Source organism: Notechis scutatus, chromosome 3 (assembly GCF_049901735.1).
Source record: "Notechis scutatus isolate UNSWTSFEM ecotype Mainland chromosome 3, rNotScu1.2, whole genome shotgun sequence".
NCBI lineage: Eukaryota > Metazoa > Chordata > Lepidosauria > Squamata > Elapidae > Notechis > Notechis scutatus.
In genome coordinates this window covers 34,509,425-34,531,143 of record NC_142011.1, presented here as the reverse complement: position 1 = coordinate 34,531,143, position 21,719 = coordinate 34,509,425, and the positions used below count along the sequence as shown (strand labels likewise).

The 21,719-nt window shown below is 34.9% G+C and overlaps 1 protein-coding gene across 2 annotated transcripts in view; it reads left to right on the top strand.

Annotated features, from left to right (window-relative positions):
• The window catches only part of ACSS2 (acyl-CoA synthetase short chain family member 2), a 54,500-nt gene that overhangs the window by 13,929 nt on the left and 18,852 nt on the right, over nt 1–21,719 (top strand). For both annotated transcript variants that reach the window (XM_026684006.2, XM_026684007.2), the window contains exons 3-7: nt 7,594–7,685; nt 13,566–13,669; nt 14,656–14,728; nt 16,632–16,707; nt 17,497–17,611. In XM_026684006.2, coding sequence (XP_026539791.1) covers nt 7,594–7,685; nt 13,566–13,669; nt 14,656–14,728; nt 16,632–16,707; nt 17,497–17,611 — 460 coding nt within the window. The remainder of the gene's footprint in view (nt 1–7,593; nt 7,686–13,565; nt 13,670–14,655; nt 14,729–16,631; nt 16,708–17,496; nt 17,612–21,719) is intronic.

Below are 21,719 nucleotides of genomic sequence, written 5' to 3'. Positions count from 1 at the left end.
AAAGGGAGGGAACTATAATTTGCTTAAACGCTTTAGGCAGCCTTTCCTGCCTGTAAGCTGTTACATTAATCCAGAATTGTTTTTAATTAAGCTAACTGTGCGGGACTAATGGTGATGTCCTAAATCTTGATGCACGAAATGGATATTCATGCACATAGAGAAACAGTATCTGCTTGAAATTCCATTTTGATGATATTGTACAACATGGTAAAGTGTTGCTGAGAAATGGCAACATCAGTAGGCCATTGAAAATACCGATAAAGGCTGTATAAAAACTTGATAGACTTTGTACTTAACAAAATAACAGAATTACAGAGTTGGAAGAGATCTTGGAGATCTTCTAGTCTAATCTCCTGCTCAAGTAGTAGACCCTATGCCATCTCAGATAAGTAGCTGTCCTGTCTCTTCTTAAAAGCCTCCAGTGTTATCCATAATTACTTCGCCTTTATCAGTAACATGTACCTACATATCTGTGACACAGCCATAGGCACACAAATGTTCCTCAATATCATAAGAATGCTTTCTTAACTCTTACCCTCTGAAATTTCTTTACTTGAGATTTAATTTAAGATTCCATCATGACTTAAACACCTTCCATCTACCATCGACCTCAGCCTAGACCTATCTATAGAACAAATCTACTTTTTAAATATTATTGCAGAACTACATAGTGGAAATGCAAACCTCACATTATACAGGAAATTCATTGATTGCCATGCATAACAACATGCTTCCAGCTTTCACCCAAAACATACCACCAAATCTATAGTCGGGCTGCCAATTGTTAATTGATGAGATGTAATCTGTCCCCCATGTGATCTGCATCTACATAACCAACCTGCCGTCCTCTTCCACCTAGTTTAAAGCCTATGCCAACCTAGTCATGCTATGATCCAAGGGAGGAAACTGCAAAGCGAATTTGTTGGTTGGAAAAAGTGCTATCAATCTCCTGAGTTGTACCAGAGCTTCCTCTTTGATGTGTGTATTTATGAATATTTGTGCAAGGCTATCCTTTTGGCACAATGTGACAAGTCATTTTTAACATTAAAGCATGCACTCTCTTGATTTTGGCAATAGGTGTAAGTGCAAGTGAAGAAACTAGAGTATTTTAGCTCTTGGTATATTCACAGAAAATTTGAAAGATAGGACATGTTTTATATCTTTAGAAATTATGACATTTTCTTATCAGTCCTTAATACTTTTATGTTAATATCTATGTAAAACTGCTCTGAAAGAGTTATATAGCACTTTTGAATTAGAGAGTACACTCCAGTAAAGCTGTATCTGGTGATAATGGGTACTACTGTGGTTCACCACCCTCTGCAGGTGGCAGCATGTAGGCAATATGGCCAACTTCAGAAGGTAAAGGGCAATATTTCCATTGGGACTATCTGGGAAATCCAGGGCAGTTGGCTAGTTGGAAATTGGAAAAAAGAATCTTGGAGAAGGGCATTGGCAAATCACATTTATAACAAGAAAATGGAATGGATGCAGTCAGCAGGTATCAAGCTCTACTTGAGGGTGGCTTTATTTTTTTTAACCACTAGCTGTCTTATAACCTGTCAAAATGGAATAAATTATTATTATTTAAATTTGCTTATGCCCATCTTGCCACAAGGCAACTGAAATGGAAGATAGATTTCTGGTTATTATAAGAATTAATGGGGAAATGGGCAGTCATATAAAAGAGCTTTAAAAAACAACATATAGGTTGCCTTGAACTGAATTTTGAAGACAACTGTTCAATAAAATGAACCAACCACGTACATGTAGTTCTTGACCTACAAACATTCGTTTAGTGACCAAAGTTACACCAGTACATAGAGTGACTGAAAAGAGTGACTTACAACTGTTTTTCACACTTACAACCTTTGCAATATCCCCATAGTCATATAATCAAAATTCAGACACTTTGCAACTGGCATGTATTTAAGACAGTTGCAATGTCCTGGGGTCATGTGATCAACTTTTGTGACTTTCTGACAAGCAAAGTCAATGGGGGAATCCAGATGCACCTGATAACCATATTACTAACTTTAATAACTACAGTGATTCGCTAACAATTGTGACAAGGTCGTAAAATGGGACAAAACTCACTTAAAAACTGTCTTATTTAACAATGGAAATGTTGGGCTAAATTGTGGTCATAAGTGGAGGACTACCTCTAGATTTCCTCACTTGCTACAAAACATTTTTGTCAGCAATGTACATTGGAACTGGCAATCTTGTGTGATGCTTTCTGATCAATGTTGAATGGTAGGGAAATTGACTTTTCAACATATGTTTCCAGTCTGTTCAAATTAAATAATTCTAGATTCAATAGTCATGCACTTATAACACTTTAAGACTTGACTTTAAGAAGTAAGTACATGAACATTATTTAAGTAATAAATTTAGGTAAATAGATATGTTCATATATTTGCTTAATATGTCTGTACAGGAGAGTGAGTCCATATACCAGGTGGATATACTGAAATAGCCATCTAATGACGTGCAGATGTAACAGCAATAAAGTTTATAGCTACCTGGAGATAAAAAACAGGTCTTTCTTCTACAATTGGGAAGAACTTTATTCTAAAGACAAATTGTAAATTTCTCTTTTGTCTAATAAAAAATGATTGCCTATGGCATGTTGTTGCCTTTTAAACCGAGTTAAATTTCTACTAAATATTATTGGGTTCATTCTAAAGAAGCATGTAACTCTGGAAACTGAAAGCATACCAGAGGTAGTATTCTACAGGTTCTGACCAGTTCTGGAGAACCGGTAGTGGAAATTTTGAGTAGTTCGGAGAACTGGCAAATACCATCTCTGACTGGCCCCACCCCCATCTATTCTCTGCCTCCTGAGTCCCAGCTGATCGGCTGGGTCTTCTTTTGTTGCCCTGCTCAGGAGAATAGAGCTGGAAAGCAGGTTAGTGAGGTGGGGAGGGAATGGGATTTTTTAGTAACCTTCCCCCAGAAGAAGGGAGGGAATGGAGATTTTACAGTATCCTTCCCCTGCCATGCCCACCAAGCCAGTCCCACAAGCCACGCCCACAGAACCAGTAATAAAAAATTTTGAATCCCACCACTGAAGGGTACATATTTATTAATATTCCATTTTTTTCATTATAGAAATTGAACTGGGTTCTGAACCTTAGTTTAACACTGAGCAAAATAGTTTTCTGCATACCATCAGAAAATTGGTGCAGCAAGGACTTGAAGAATTTTGTATTTAATATTTTTAGTAGAGCTCTGTAGTGGAAAAATGGGCAGCAGTTTGTAGGCATTTACAGTATGTTCTTAACTCTTGGGAAAGATGGAAATTTCTGCTAATGAGAAAATATGTTCCCTAGGTTAAAGTAAAATCTGCTTCAAATTTCATTTTTGATGACTTCATGAAATATCCACATGCCATTTCCTTCTTTTTGGAATGTTTTATCAGTTTTCCAGCCTAGCTGAGAATTTCTTGATGGTCTCCTGTCCAAATACTAATCCTATCCATGTGCTGCAAGTCTATCAGTTAAACAATGGCATCTATCAGGACTCTGGAAACATGTTTCTCTATAGTAGCACCTGCTCCCTGGAACGAGATTCTCCTTGAGATTCGAATAGCTCCCACCATACTGGTATTGAGAAAGACCCTGAAGATGTGGCTATATTGTACTCTGTTTCTAAGTATTGCCACCCCCACTATTCATACTTTTTTGTCTTTCTTAGTGACAGTTAAGTCTGGGGTGTTATGTGGCAGTTGCTTGTCTGTCTGAATTCTAAAGTTCCAGAGTAGTTTGGTTTCTTCATTTTTTTATGACTTTCTCTATTTTATGGTCCTACCAGTTCTTGCTGGCAAACAAATGATATTTCTTGCAGATCTCCCAGTGCACCATTGTCGCTACTTGTCATGTTGTTATTTGTAGTCAGTCCTTGCAGTCTTATTGCAGCATCTATCCAGGTTTATTATTATTGACCACATTTGATCCTGTCTAGTTTCTAAGGTGCAGCCAAACTGTACAAGTTCTAGTTCTGAGAATACCTGATTGCAGTTCTAAAGAGTACATAACAGAAAGAAGTACAGAAAGTAACCAATCTTGTTCATGGAATATGTTGAAAACTTCTTGCAAAAGATTTTTGGAGTCAAATGCCCTTTCAACATCTCTAACATCATTGGTGAAACTGTTTTAAAGCAAAGATATTGCCATTCACATTTAATCATGTCCAGAATTACAAATTAGTATTTAAATTTATTAGCCACCCAGCTATACAGTAGTGGATTTTGAATGGTTGATGAATGTGTTTTTGTATTTATAGGTCCAAACATGAGAAAGAACACATATTTTTTGTAAACCCATTCTATTATATTTATAAGCAAACTCTCCCTCTTTATATATTGATACTATAATATCTATGATAGCTTGTTAATATGAGCTTGCAGTGGCTGCTTTTATTTTATTTTTATTTTATTTTTTGGTCTTCAGATTACTTTGGCTATCTGTTGAAGAATGGTGGGATCAATTTTTCATGGTCTATCTTCAGTACTGAACTTGTCTTGTGTTTTATATCTGTTACTTTAGCTTTAGGTAAATAAATGGATATGAACTTGCTAATATTGTACTGTGTAGGAGATCATAAGTGAAGGCCCAACCATTCTGAAATATTCCAATTGCCTTAATAGCTGTTATTGGGGATCGTCAGGCTTTCAAAATGCAATTATTATCCTTTGTCCATCTTGCCAACAGAGAATGTAGTAACCTCCAATTACTCTGTGGTAAAGAGTCAGATTTGTCATATCATGTTCTGATTATTGTGCCAATATCTTTCCCAACAGATGAAAGGTTGTTGGCTTCTAATAAATGATAGTTAAGTTAATTTTACATTTTACAAGTTGACTACCTCTGGTTACCTCATAAAACTAAATCAATGATTCTGTTTAAATGAAAAAAAAAATTATTTATATTTGGGCTTTATTCAGAGTTTTGTTTTTTCTTGTTCAGATTTATTTTGTGAATTTCACATTTGAAAGACTATGACTTTAATTTATGCCAGCGTTAAGGGAACAGTTTGTATCATTGTAATTTTGATATGCTCTTCAGTATCCTTGATAATTTATATCATGTGCCAAGTCTTTATCTGTAGGCAAGAAAGAATGAATACCTTTTTCCTTTTTTAATTTAAATTGTTTTATCATAAAAAATAAAATACAAAACAATAAAACAAAGAATGAATACCTTTTTCAATTACATTCTACACTGCCCATATTATGCAAAATGATTTTAGTGTTTTCAAATGAAGGTAAACTGTTGAAATGTTATACAGTTATAAATCTCTTGACAAAAAAAATCTGTGGACAATAATTTTGAGCCAGTGACGATTAGGTTGGAATTTGTGTCGATTTTTAAGTATTTGTGGAGAGGCCTTTGTAGAAATGGATTTAAGCATTGAAATTATGGAACATATGTTGCTATTGTGTAAGTTTATTATCTGTTGCAACATACATATATATTTTTATTAGTAAATTTGGTTTGGAAATGGGAAAGCTGTGAAAGGAAATTGAAAGATAACATGGCATCATTTTATAGAGTGAAGGTATGTCATATTATTGTGTGAGTAGATCATATTGGTTTCATCTAGTTTAACTTTGTTTAGCCAATAGCATATTTCCCCCCTACCTGATGGACAAAATCTATGATCCTTCTTCAGCTTGAACTGCAGGCAAGAAAGTTTGTGTTAATTGTTGATCTTTAACTGGTGTTATCAAGCCTTTTAAAAGAAGCTAAATTTTCCTTCCTTACTTTTTGGCTGTTCTTTTCTTGCCTCAGATGTGTCCCAAAGGTTCTTTTTCAGGAGGCAGCTGGACTTTCTTATTTTTTTCTTTGAATACATTTTGATTCTCATCCAAGAAGCTTCTTCACTTCTGATAGGATAGTGGGGAATGGAAGGAGCTGAAGAAGCTTCTGTCAGAGCAGAGGAAGCTTCTTGGATGAGAAGTGAATCATCTTCAAATAAAAAACAAAGTCCAGTTGCCTCCTGAAAAAGCACCTTTGGGACAACTGTGATCTGAAAGACCGAGAATCTCTACATTCCCCTAGACGTCTATATCTATCATCCCAAAGATGTTGCCTTGTCTGAACACTAATTTTCGAGCATTTGGGGCAGAAACTTTACCATTAATTAAGCAGCATTTTGTTATCATGTAGCATTTTGTTATGCTTGAAGTATGTGGCTTTTATGTTGCCTTTTTGTTACATTCAGTTTGGAGTATGGTATTAAAAAAATACATTTTTCTGACCAAACCTCCATGACTGCTCTGCCTCCTCCAGCTGTTTTTTGTTTCTGTTAAGAATTCTAGGAACATAAATACCTAATGCAGACAGGACATTAGCAGTTGATGAAGGGGTTTGACTTGGTAAAGAGTTAATGAGTGATACTATGATTACACATAATATTTAATAAATGGAATAGTCTAAAAACACTAAATTTATGCATTAGCAATCTGGCTGCATTCCAACATTTTGCCAGTTGGCATGATCTTAGCTGTATCTGCAAAGCAGAAATATATGCCAGTTTTAATTACTGACTGATTGCTGATCCCTCTCTTCAGCACTTCATAAGAGTCTGCATCCTTGCTCAAGTAACTATGGCTATATTTGTTATTTTAGGAGCACTTGAAATTTAGACTGAGCATGGGTAGAAAGCTAAATGTCATCTTTTATATCAATTTATAAAAATCACAAAGGTTCATACTGTTTGTCACCTGCATCTGGAACAAAAGAATTGTGCTTGGCTGATAAATATTTTCTGCTATTCATTTAGAAAACAATGCTAATTTTTCACAGAAGAACAGCAGAAATTGTTTGGAAGGATAAGCCAACATCTGCTACTATATAGGGCAGAATTATGCCTTTCCTATCTGATTTAAGGTGCCAGCTTCCTATTCCCACATTAGGGCCAGATACCTTTACACAAAATAGCAAATTAATCTTTTCACACATTCTTATAGGACTGTTGGTTTCCTTAACAAATGTGCTTGCAATTCTGTGCATGGTTTGGTTTACATAGGATTCCAGGTAAATATGTATAGGATTACATTTATTCAGATTCAAATTGGTGTAATGTTAAAATATTCCTAGTCCTTTATCCAGACATATATGTCATCAGTACCAACACATTCTTTGCACAAACTTGGAACATGAAAAGAAAGGGAAAAAAAGACAAAGAAAATTATCCTGAACATTTGATTTCTCATATTTAGAAATTTGCTATTTGAAATCAGTGAACTAATATTTTGATAAATGGCAACCAGTCAAAAGCAGTAGCAGATCTTATACTATGTCAGTGCAAATACATACTTTGGAAATTGGAATGTATGGCTCCCTAATTGTCTATTGTTTTGAGGTCTCCTTCTATAGATAGGATTTGCTTTGTGTATTTTTAACTGTATTTGAAAGCTGCATTTTTTCCCCAAGGTGGCATAAACTATCCACTCTCTATTTCCATATAAAGAACACCAATCTGCTTTAAGCGACTTTATTAGTTTTTGGTTATAGTAAAAAATGTGAAGTTTAAATTTGATATACATTTTTTTTGCATTCATATATCTTTTTTCTTTTCTTATAGGGAAGGAAATGAACCAGGAGATTCCATGAAAATTACATACAGTGAATTGCTGAGCAAAGTTTGCCAATTTGCCAATGTTCTTCGGGAACAAGGTATCTGATGCTATAGGAATTCACATGCTTTTTGTTGGAAGTTGCTCCGGATCTTGACCAGAGTGATAGTCACTTGCTGTCCCAACTATGGATGATGTTCCTCCGAAACTATGAGGAGGGGACACAAGCTTTAAATAGCTATCATGATTTTTTGTTTATATATTTCCCGTAAATCAGAAAACAATTAAAATGTAACAATAAATTAAAGCAATATCATTAAAAAAAGCACCAGGGAGAATCAAGTCTATTAATCCAACATTCTTACAGGAATGACTTGAGAGAAGTGATAAGTCTTCAGTGCAACCAAAGATATAGACACCTCTCTGATTTTGGTGGGTTAGGAAGATTTCAGAGTACAGGTACCATCACAGAAAATGGTTGCCTGTGAAAAACATGCATGATGACACAATGTCAGCTTGGCACACACACAAAAAAACTAATCCTTTCCTGGTAATCTTAGTGAATAAAGAAGTGAAGACAATCTCTTAGGTACCTTGAACCCATGTTCTTGTCCACATTTTCAGACCTAGAAAACTGAGAATTACCACTTGAATTGTGTCCTCAAAATGTCTCACAAATTTGTCACAGCAGGCCTCCAAGGGCTTTAAGGTAAAATTTTCCAGAGCAAATGATAGTATTGTAAGTTCTTAACTTACAGTTTGTGAACTAATGTGTATTGTGTCAGCATGTGCTGGACCTTACACCATTTGTACTCTATTAATCTCCTGACTGGTTTTATCATCCAGAACTTTCCATAAAGCCAGGAAGAAAGCCTGATTTCACAACGGTGATTAGGAGACTTAAGTATAATCATGTCAGTGGCCAGTTTAGCTTCTTTCCACAGAGGAGCTTTGATTGGATCAATGGTTATGGATTCTCTGGTGCATTTTTCTAGCTCATTTGAAGAACTCATCATATTCTATACATTTTAGGAGAGAACTTTTTTTAGGTCCCTCACCTGTACCAGAGAGAGGTGATGATAAAAGTTCAACAAGTGATGATTTGACCAGTAGAGCAGAGTGACCACAATATCTAGGCTATCATCGTCCTCATGTTGCAAAGCAAAAATTAAATTGAGAGTATGCGCTGGCCTAAGTTGTTATTTGTTTCTGATTGAAGATTGATTATCATGGAGGCTATGAAATCCCAGATCTTGTTTTACTAGAGTGGCAACAGTTTCAATGTTGAAATCCCAAGACCAGAGTTCTGGAGTTTTCCAATACCATTTAGAGGCCATCTCAGAGGGTCCAGGATAGCAATGTGGGTAATATATCAAACAGCATTTTCATCTGTCTTGTTAATTTAACACTAGTAAAAGCCCCTCTGCTCTAGTTTGGAGAGAAGTAGTTGGTATTCTTATCTTCTGGATTAATATTACAGTGAAAAAGCTGGCTCCATTAGGGACAGATTAGTGTAAAATCTATGTCAACCAGATTATCTACCACAGTCTAGCATTCAGCAGGAGGTCAGATTAGATGACTGCTGAGATTCACTGCAATTCCATTATTCTACATGTTAGGGTCAGTTCCCTCATCCACAATGAAATTATTGTGAACTTGTGCCCTCAGAATTAACAATATTATCTGGGACGAAAAATCAGAAAATGTGCCACTAGGTTCCTGATCATATGAGAATAGACTAAAGGAGGTTATGTACCATAGTTGTCTATGTTGTCTGGCCCTTAAATGTTATCTTCTATTCCTCACCATCCATAACTGATGATCATCTGAATTTGAATTGTATTTAATTTATACTCTAGAAGGTGATTTTGTAGGTGTACTGGAAATGTCCTATGTTTAACAATCCAGATCATAATTTTTATTATGATGCTTAGCCTTATTTTAATGGTTTTACAGCCATAATAAAGTCAGTAATTTTTATAACCATCAGTAGCTCTTTAAATAGCCAGATTTATGCTCTGCTTCTGGTATATTGTTAAGGTACAAAAAGTTTAGTATTAACTTCGACTTTGCCACATTGTCTCAATTCTTTTGAGTCCATAATTGAAACAGGATTAACACTTTTTTTTAAATTCAGTCAGATAAGATTTTCCACATCTTTGCAAGATGCATAGGTTAGTAGGTAAGGAAAAGGTGCATTTTTTAAAATGAAGATGGCTAAGCATACCCTATTCCATATGCATATTTTAGTTTAGTTTTATTCACTCATTATTTATCCTTAAAGTCAGTAACGTTATAGCAGGCCTGTGGATCTTTATAGAATGTTCTACTCCTGAGATCAGCCGGTTCCCTGCATGCTCTTAATAAATTTATGCCATGAACAATTTCCTGTATTTGTTGAGACTCTCCATTCCTGGTGTTTATCTTGAAACATTTAAGAACCAGGAGTGTAATTTTGATAGCAGTGTTTGAAGGGAAAATACCTGAATAGGGCTTCTTGTTACCCCTCTCTTCTAATTTTGTACACGTGTATATTTTGTATGTTTGTACACATTTTATAAATCGGAGTGTCTTCCCCTTCTGAGGTAATATCACAGCTTATATGAAAACATTATACATGTTGATAACTTTCCACCCTAAATGAAGCATACAATTTCTCAAGTATAGTCCTAACCAGTTATACAAAAGCACTCCTTAGTAATAGAATAGAAATATACTGATGAGTAAGGCAGTATGCATGAAGGCAGTAACTGTGTTTTAAATTATTACTGTCACCTGTTGTCTGCTTGATATCTGGCACAGAGCTAGGGAATATATGAACATGTTTGCAGCCCAAATAATAATTTTTCAAAATGTAGGTAATTATAGGAATATTAGTAGTTACACTGATACATGTAATGATTATAAAATAAAATTCTGTAGCATAAAATTTAAAATTTTTAGATTTGATCCTCATTTATTCTCTCAGTATGATCAGACTGATATTCCTCTTTCATGTTGGTAACTCATTGTTATATTCAGTTCACATTCTTTCAACATTCATTGATTCTTGATTCTGCCTATTTTTGTTTTATCCCATAAACTTCTGGTTTCTCCTTGAATTACTCAGCTCTCACTTTCATATAACATAGTAGGCAGACATACACTCATCACAATTTTACTTCTTTCAGCGTTCATTCCTCACAGACCATTTTACTGCCAGCATTTGCATATCAACATTTCTCTATCTTCAATAAATTGTTTGTGAAAGCAGACACTTTCATCTACTTGCTCTGTTTTTTCCATTTATGTAAAATATACAATGTTTTACTCCATTTTCCTTTTCAAACACAATTAACTTGGCTTTGACATATCAGTTTTCAGAGCCATACTTCTTATTGCATCATACAACCTAACATTCATTGCATACAAAAATACAAGTACATTCATTTCTCCAAACGACACATCTCTCAGATTACCATAAACATGTCTTACACATTTGTCCATAAATCTGATCCTTGTCCTAAATAGTAAGATTAGGGTTAATCGTTCACTAATAATCCATATTATTCCCACATTAGTCTACCTGCATCATACATAGGTTCTGCTGCATTCCAACCCCATACCTGCAGAAAACATTCCATAAATCAAATATATTTTCTTTATCATGCACTTTCTTTAAATCAATATATGTACAATAAACTGCCTCATTTATTTCTCAGTGACATGTTGAAAAGCAAAGTTGAAAAGCTAATCTACAAACCCCAGGCTTAGTATAAAGCCACAATCTCTTCCTGAGTTTCATTCATTATCACCTTTCAGGCAGAATTCTGCCAACATTCTCAGGCATGTTTAACAAACAAATCCTCCTGTGCATTTACATTGATCGTTGCTACATTTCTCTTTTTATGGCAGTAAATAACAGAATTATTTCAATTTTCAGATATGGATGTAGTCTTCATACATGCTAAAGAAGTCACAGAGCTACCCCATAAGCAAAAATACTCATATTTTAACATGTCACAGTTATACGAACTATTTCTGTAGCCCAGCATTTTTCAATATTCTCACAGCAATTACAATTTGGATTTTGCCATTTTTTTCTTGGCAGTAATATTTATAGCATTAGTTTCAATTTCACTGTTTGACATATCATATGGCATATAAGCGCTGTTTGACCAGAGTCCACAGCCAGGAATGCTACATATCCTCTCCATGACTAATTTTCTTTGTTGTCTTCTGGGAGGAGGCTTTGTGATATCCAAAGCAGAACAACTAGATTCTGTAACAGCTTTGTATCATATAATATCAACCTTGTTAACTCTCAAGACTCTTTTTTCTATTATGTATTCAAAATGGACTGTTTTGTGTGTGTTTGTGTGTGTGTGTGTGTGTGTGTGTGTGTGTGAATATACATTTGCGTATGTACAGCATATGTACATATGTATGGGTATGGATATGTATGTATGTATGTATGTATGTATGTATGTATGTATGTATGTTATTCACCTTTGTTCGGGTATTTTCCCATGTCATTATAGTTGTGCTTTTAAAGTTGTAGCAACGTTTCGGCAGAATCTCATCTGCCATCATCAGGCTTCTGTATTGTGTTCGTCTGTGAGTCAGACTTTCACAGCCGTTTCAGTTTTAAATTTGGGGCTAGCCTACTGCTGTGCCAGAATGTTTTTTTCTTCATCCTGATTGGTTGGGAGTCTTGGTCTGTGTTTATTGGTCTTGGAGTTTGCTGTGTTCTGCTTGATTGGTGTTTTTAATATCTTCTGTCTGTTTTGTGGCTTTTTTTGTCTTGATTGGCTGGTAACATTGTGTTTCCTGTATTGGAGGCTTTTAGTGCAGCTGGGCTCTGAGTAAATGGACGGCTATCATTTATTAGGAAGCTAGGTTTCATTTGGGTGCCTGGTTGGGGTGTGTTTGAGCTGGAGGTATCAGGGGGGATCTGTTTGTGCCCAGGTGTTTGCCTGGCTTGTGGTGTGGAGATTTCCAAACATACACATTTCCAAACCTTTCCTTCTAGACTTACACTGTTTGAATTTTATCCCAAATAATTTCATTATTTTATTTTTAATCCACTGGCCCTTTTCTTTGGCCCTTTTCATCTGTTTCCAGTTTTCAAAGTTTCTATCGCAATCATTCTGTGTTTTCTGTAATTCTGTAATCTTGAACTGTTTTATATTTTCTTTGACTACATTCGCTATATGCAATATATCTCTTTCCTATCATTTTTGGTACACTCATTGTTTTATGTGTGGTTTCTCTCATCTGCAGCTGCTTTTACTTCATCATTCCACCAAGTCTCTTTTTTCATTCTTTTATTGGCAAAATTCCACATTTCTCATACATATAATTCTTTTTATTCTGTTGAAAGCTGCTTTATTTACCCTCTTTATTTGCTTCTACTTTCCAGTCATTCTCTTGGAAAATTAATCTACCTTCAAATTCATTCAAGACTTGTATTTTAACTTTAACTGCAGTGTATATGCTTCTTCCACTTCCTTTTCTTTGATACCAGTTTTCTCAGTAATTTATAGAACCAATTTAGCCTAGTGGTTAAGACATCAGGCTAGAAACTGGGAGACTGTCAGTTTTAGTCCTGTTGTAGGCAAGAAAACCAGCTGGATAGTTTTGAACCAGTCACCCCGTCTCGCTCCAACCCACCTCACAAAGTTGTTGTGGGGAAATAATCTTGAGTTATTTATAAAAACAATAAAAGCAAGGAATACATAAAACAATGACATCAGTTATGCATTTTAATTCCTTTTTGAAGGGTGTGTGTGTGTGTTGAACATTTCTTTATTTCATCTTGATGCTAGCTTAGATCAAATCAGAGCGAAGATGCCTTCTCTAACTCTGGGGTCCTTAATTTAACCAATGTCTATTTGGTCAAGAAGTTCATTTGATTTTTCAGGTATTGTTATAATGTTTTGTGTGGCTGACTGGAAAAATTGTTAGTTGGCTGATCTGAGATTTTTATTTTTCTTCACAGGCGTAAAGAAAGGAGACAGAGTTTCCATCTACATGCCAATGATAATTGAGCTGGTGGTCGCTATGCTAGCTTGTGCCAGAATTGGAGCACTTCATTCTATTGTGGTAGGAATGTTTATTCATCAAAAACATTTATTGGATTATAGCCTTGAAGGTTATGAGTTACTGATTGAAATTAGGATTATTGTGTGCGGTCTGCAAATCCAAATGAATAGCAAATTATACAAAAAATTCTTGGTGCCAACTAATGGTTGTCCATATTTTGTGGATCAGGTACTGTACAATAACACCTAATTGAAATGAACTATGATATAGCTAGCAATTTAAACTAAGCTAGCTTCCCCCCCGCCTGTGATTTTGAATTACTTTCTTGAGTAGGTGAGTATGCCACTATGCCCTTTTTGACTAAGCAGATGCTGATTAATCACTTTGTTTTCCAAAGTGGACCTCAGGCTTAAATAATTTAGTTTTAAAAAATATCCCTAAATTTTAAGGAGTGTAACCCAAAACATTGCATTATATAATTCAGCAGAATACTGACAAACTGCAGAGCATCAGTTCGTAGCACCATATTTATTTGCTGTGATGCCTTGCATTAAAAGTTTGCAGTATTTGGGCCTGAATTAGGCAAAGGTCTTCTAATCCAGCATGAGTGCTGTTACTGTTCTTGTTGGCTTCTTCTGAAAGGAGCCATGCCTTTTTCTGGACTCATTCAGTAGCCAGCCAGGGATCTCCTTTTCTTAGTTCAAAAGGCATGGTGGAAGCATATTCTTAAACTTTCTTAACTCAACAGTGTGTTTATACATTAGGAAAAGGGCAACAATTTTGATTAAGCTAGGTTTCAATGAAACATGTCTACAATTTGTGATTATAATTATCTGCAATGCCCTCTTCACTGATTGTAACAAAGATTTTCTTCTATGGAGTTTTGTATTGTGAAGTCAAGTTTTCAACTACCTTTTAACTAATTAGCTAAAAACATTTATATCTGCATTATTCCTACTCAGTCAGAAATACTGTTCAAAATAGTTCAATTTGGCATTGTTGTGGCTACTGCTGTTTGTTAGTTATATTTATAATTATGATTTCAGTTTGCAGGCTTTTCAGCAGAATCTCTTTGTGAGAGGATTCTCGATTCCAACTGCTCACTTCTCATAACTGCAGGTAAATAGCTTTTTGATAACCTGTAGGTTCTTTAGTATATAATCAGCATAACCTAACTGGGTTTATAATTAATGATAACTTTATACTCTTCATCATTGAAATAAAAGAAGGAACTCATATTGACAGCGGCCAGAATAGCTTACGCGCAAATGTGGAAAGAGCAGAGGATTCCAACTGAAGAGTTAATTATACAAAAAATAGCAGACTGTGCTGAGATGGACATTCTCACACTTAAAATGAGAGAGAAAGAAGAATAAGAATACTACTCAATTTGTCATAGATGGTACATGTGGCTAGAAAAAAAGAGATAAGAATTAGAAAAGATGATTTAATAAGAATTCTCAAGAAAGTGATACACAAGATATAATAGGATAGACAGAAGGATCAAAGATGTATAATAATAAGTGTAATATATGTATTAAGAATAGGTATGAATAGATGTTAAAAGAATAAGACAATATTAAATATGTATAATAATAACTGTAATATAAAGGCAATATGTATCGATGATTAATGATAAACAAGGATAATATAGACTGATAGGTACAAATAGATGTTAAAGTATAAGACAATATTATATGTGGATGTCAATGTTGTTGAAAAGTAACTAAGATTTGTACTGGTGGAAAATAATAAAAATTTATTGGAAAAAAAAAGAAATAAAAGAAGGAGCTATTTCCAGGTTAAAACACGCAGGAATATGCTTGATCAATCTATTGTCAATATAACAGTGTTCTGGTAATATGGAATTATTAACATATTAATTCGTAACCTTTGTTGCTATGATCTAATGTCCAAATTATTTTTTTAAAAGAATTTAATTTTTTTAGCTGTCATAACGCAAGAAAATGCTCTAGTAAAAAAAAACAGGCCTTACTTTTGAAAAAAACATGGCTTGCTCAATTAATGCTTTTTATTAGATGATCCTTCTCTAATAAAATAAATTGATTTCAGATTTGTAAGACCTACATTCATTTAACTGTTAAACCCATTATGTTGTACAAATGAAGGCATGTCCCAGGATAATGTTGCAGGATCCAATCGTGAGTTGATCATGGGGATCAGAGATTTAGTCTTCTAAACTTTTGGACTTGTGCTGGAGCCCATCTTCAGGAAACATCTCTCTCTTTCCAGAAGATATGTGCCGTTCTATTTGTAGTATTTAGGTGTTGCCCAGTTGTGTGTGGCTTTTAGTTGTTAATTGAGATGTTGATGGCTGGTTATTAAGTGTTGCTTGTTTCCTTGTGCTACAGCACAACACCCCAATTAACAACTAAGAGCCACACACAACCAGGCACCACATAAATACTATGCATACAACACCCCAATGTACACATTCTGGAGACAAGTTCCCTAGAGAGGTTCCCTAAGGATGGGCTCCAGCACAAGTCCGAAAACTTAGAAGATTAAACCTCTGGTCCCATGATCAACTCAGAAGGGATCTTGCAACATTATATTTTAATGTGTAACAAAAAATAATAATCAGCTATTCTAGTTGTTCAAGTTATTAAAACTATTCAAGAGGCTTTTAAGACAAGATTGGACAGCCACTTGTCTGGAATGGTACAGGGTCTCCTGCTTGAGCAGGAGGTTGACTAGAAGACCTTCAAGGTCCATTCCAACTTCGTTATTCTGTTAAGTTCTGTTAATTCTGTCATGAAATAACAAGGATGCCAATACCAGAACTCTAAGGTATGACAAAGGCCATCCAGTTTGTTCTGATTGTTCCCTAATCTAATGCTCACCCAGATCCTTTCAAATCCCTTGAATTTTGAAGAAACTGCTGTTGTTACTGCATTGTTCTCTCTTTCTTTTACTTTAAACTACTCCTTTATGATAGATAACCTTCAAGAGCCTGGCCTGTTCTGATGAGCCACTTTTAATGATTTACTTGTTGTTTTAGATGCCTTTTATAGAGGTGATAAGCTGATTAACTTGAAGCAGATAGCTGATGAAGCCTTACAGAAATGTAAAGCTAAGTAAGTAAATTCAAAGATTCTTTTCGGTGAAGGGAATTTGTGATATATATTGTTTGCTTAGGAATAAGAAAAGCATGCACTGTAGCTTTAAAAATACCCTAGCATTCCAGACAGAAGATCAAGGAAGCAAGAATTGCACAAATTTCAGTAGGACAGTTTTAGTGCTAGCCTTGAGTAAATGCAAAATCTTGAAAACTTCTAAAAGAATTTCCAATCTCATTTATTGTGAGTTTATTAAGGAGAGTCTTTTGAAATGATTTGAATGCTTCTTCCAGGTTTCTTGGAATCTAAGTTGAATTAGCATTTATAAGAAGCTGCCCTACTTTCCTTTCAATTACCTTCTCAGCCTCTCCATAATTTCTTACATCATGTGTGAAGAAATATATGGATATATATGTATATGTAAAAATGTATTCCTAAAGTATTAGTTTGAAATGACAATAAAAGTCAGTCAAGATCTTGTCATGTTACGGGTTGACTTCATAGGACAGCCATCCCAAACATGATTTGGAAGCTGTGAAAGGTCACTCAAGGGGACTAAGACCTTTTATTAAAATTCATTCATTCTGCCCTTTAATATGAGACTGGATACAATTTTAACCATGATTAAAGTACCCATATTTGGTAGTAGAACCACACTGTTCCTTTAAATATTACTATTTATTGTTGTTATCCATATAACTATCCTACCTGTTTAATTTAGTTTGTTTACTGAACTAAAATTTCAGGAATATTTAAGATTTTCTTGAAGTGATTCATGTTCATGAATTCATCTTTCTTCTATTTTAGGGGTAACCCTCTGGAAAAATGTATTGTGGTTAAGCACCTAGGAAGAGAAGAACTAGTTCAAGATGGGTCAAGCAGCAAATCTCCACCTCTGAAAAGAATCTGTCAGAGTGTGCAAGTGAGTTATTGTGTAAATGTGGTGGATCTGTGGGGCTTGAGCAGGCATTTTTGTTGTAGAGAAAGAGAAAGAGAAGTGATTGCATATCCTAACTACCATGCTGGAGGGAGTTTAGATTTTTGCCCTCAAGGTTGTGCTTCATTTATACTGGGCAATTCAGTATTGCGGGGAGCTGGGATGGGAAGATAATATTTCTGTTGCCAGTGGGATAATTTTATGATAATAAATGTGATGTGCTGTTATGGATCACAGAAGACAATATTTGTCTTTTCATTTTTATATAGTCTTGTCAAGGTAAGTACATGTGATCTGTAACATACAACAAAAACGGTTAACATAAATTAAAGTTACATTTTGTTTCTCCTCTCCTCTCGTCTCCTCTCTGTCAAGTTCTGGAATTCTTTAAAATTCTGGAACTCTTTAAAATTAATTTATCACCATAACTTATATAGAAAACCATGTTTACTAAAGATCTAAAAATATGTTACATTTATTTCCTATTTTTTGAAAACAGCAAGAATTCACCAACTTATTTGTATGATAAAATTAAGTCTGTGAATTTTCTGCCAGTGTTCTGTAGATCTAGACTGGGAGATGGGCTATTTTCATTAACCCACTTAGGCTTGCAGGAGGCAAGCTGTAATTACTAGTCTATTTGCTTGATTGCTTTTAGGGTATTTCCCTTTTTAATCAAGGAAAGTCATTTTTTCCAAATTTAAGGAAAAAGTTATAATTGTATGTGAATGGTAATTCAGATTCTCTTCTGTTTATGTTTGCACGGAATTTTTGCTACTGGTGGAAATAAGACATATTTTAAAATCAGCATCCAAAAATCCATTAAACCAAGTATTCCCCAGTCTAGTTCCCCAACTCCAAAAATTGCAATGCTGGCTAGGAACTCTGGGGCTAAAATTCCACCATATCTGTCAAATATATTAGTTAGTATAACCATTGACACAGTAATTTTTATTTGTCTTGTTTATATCTTTGAGGACTTACCTCTGCTTGCTCTCAAACATATATCATATAAATATATTCCATATCCTCCTACAGATTAATCATTTTATCAGTCTATTACTGTTCCTGATCTTGTGTTGCCTTATTAATAAATAATAACTAGTTGCTCCTGTCACATCTCCAAAGTAGTAAAAGAGTTGTCTGTTTCCTGGAAAGTTTTATATGAATTTAAAGCTACTTTCTCTGTTGGAGACATAAATGACCACAATCTTTTACAATATTCATGCAAGCCAAAGCAATCCTAGTCTTGCAATTAGTGTCTTATTTTAAACATGCAATTATGAACTTTTATATTTTAGTCACTCGGTTTAATGAGAAGTTTTGTTGTTGACTTTTACTTAGTTCTCACTAAACTAATAAGTATTTGGGTTGTTCTGTTTCACAATTCATTAGTGGTGAAGTAGATCACATAACTGAATATTCCTCAAACCTAAATGTTGATGTGGTAAAGAGAATGGTGTAACTTTCTCCTGAATGCATTAGTTTTATGAATGCAGGAATTGAAGAAGTGAGCCCTTACTTTCAGATGGAAGTGTATTGGGTAGATATGGATGTACCATCTCACTGAATTTTTGCTGCTCATCAAATATAGACTATTTTTAGCACATTACAAATCTCATATCCATTAATAGCAACATTATAGCAAGTGCTTGTCATTGGCTTTATCTCAACAGACTTCCAATGACATTTTACATGGATTTGTAACCAGAAGAGATCAGGATTGGCAGCCAAGTGGGAAGTATGCATTTATTGACCATGCCAGACTAGCACCAATTTTTAAAGATCAGAAGAAACAGAAGAGGCATCCCTGAGCTTTGATTGTAAATTCTGATAGACACTATTGATAGAAATGTACGTCTGCTATATTAAGTTCTTCAGATAAGCTGTTGGTCAGAATCCTTTGCCAATATCCTCTTCCTTACTGGGCAGGAGAGAAAATCTATCTGTGGTTAATAAATAAGCTGTTTCTCTGAACTCTTTTAAAATATTGCATATTTCTTATATTAATGTATCTTTTGTTAACAGGAAAATTAAGTGACTGGTCACCTGGTGTCCTTAAGAATTCCTAAAATATTATTTTTTTAACATAAAGCTTGCTTTTTAAAATTGAGCCATCAACATATCATGCAGTCTTTAACGCAGCTCTTAATTTTATATAATTCATTTTAAAAGGTAAAGGTAAAGTTTCCCTTTGCACATATGTGCTAGTCATTTCCAGCTCATTTTAGGCACACTTTATTCCAGACTGTTAAGTTACCTGCATGTGCCAATATGATGGTGCTTAACTTCATTTGTAGCTAATGCATTGGTGTCTAGCCTAATTGGATGTCTTCCAGATGAATTGGACTAAATTTCCCATAAATTCTCATAATTTCCCATAATTCTTTCAAAAGTTATAAGAAACATTGTCTAGTGCATCAGGAGAATGGAGGAGAAGGCTGGGAAGTAGTGTATATCCAATAGATAAAGCCTTTGCCATTCTGTAGCCATGTTGACTCTTGTAGAATAGATTGTTGCATCAGTTCTTATGGTACAAGCAAATGAAGAAATGTGAACTAGATTCAGATATTTGCTACCTATTTCTTCAGGTGGTTCTAGTAAGAAGGAAGCCTAACTATAATTGCAGAATCACTTTCTAGTTTTGGTGTACATCAAAGAAAATATATCAAGATTCTAAAGTGATTTAGATTGTAAAATCCTACTGATTAGTATCACTTTATAATGCCTTGGTAAGATCACACTTGGAATACTGCAACCAGTTTTGGTCACCATGATAAAAAAGATGTTGAGACTCTAGAAAGAGTGCAGAGAAGAGCAACAAAGATGATTTGGGGGCTGGAGGGTAAAACATGAAGAATGGTTGCAGAATTGGTTATGCTTAGCCTAGTGAAAAGAAGATGATGGGATAGCAGTGTGTCAATATCTAAAGTACTACCACAAAGAAGAGGGGTCAACCTATTCTCCAAAGTATCTGAAGGCAAGACAAGAAACAATTGATGGAAACTTATCAAGGAGATGACCAATCTAGAAATAAGGAGAAAATTCCTGATAGTTAGAACAATTAATCAGTGGAACAGCTTGTCTTCAGAAGTTGTGGGTGCTCTTTCACTGGTGGTTTTTAAGATGGACAATCACTTGTCTGAAATGGTATACAGCTCTTGCCTGAGCAGGGGGTTGGACTGGAAGACCTCCAAGGTCCCTTCCAACTCTGTTACTCTGTTATTAGCAACCACTCTTTCCCTTAGAATGGTAAACTTTCCTTATTGTATTGATTGGAACATTGAGGTTCATCAAATTGATTAGGTAGGAAATAGTGAAATATGGGTATGTGTTTGCCTAGCATTTGCTTTCCCTTCTCATACTAATCTCACTATCTTTTACACATGGTGATTCATAAAAAGCAATCTCTGCTGCATTAGTCTATGAAAAAATAATACCAACCACTGGATAATATTTTTATTTTAAAGAAGTAAAGTTTCCTTTAAGTTTAAGTCATGCTGACTATATAATTTCTTTAGCAAAAATATAGTGGTGGGTTGCCATTACCTTATTCCAGGATTCATTTTACTTTCTTGTGCTAGCCTACATCTCTGAGATTTCTTGGTGGTTTCCTATTTAAGTGCTAACCAGCTTACATTCTGGTCAAGTCTTTCAAGATTAGCCAGGGTAGTATCGGCCAAAATGACAAAAAACTTCAACTGTTCCAACATTCTTCACCAAGAAGCTGTTAACAAAATCCAGGAGATAGAGAAGAAACAAAACACATACACCCCACCACTGTTAGCCAGGAATGTATGTCAAAATCATACATTTCATTTTTCCAAACTTTATAACTTTATTTCACATACTTGACTAAAAAAAAGAGGGGAAGGAGAGGGAAAGCTTTATTGTTGCTGTCAAACAATTGGAAAATTAGAAATCCTTGCAGATCCATTTCAGTATCTTCAGGAATCCATCAATCTCATTACTTGCTCCTGTTTTAGGGTAAGATAATTTATCTGGTTTGGATTTAACCAAGAGCCACCAAACTATGGCAAAGTAATTGCCTTGGCATGACAACACATTAGTTGGCTGTTTGGCTTTGTTTGGA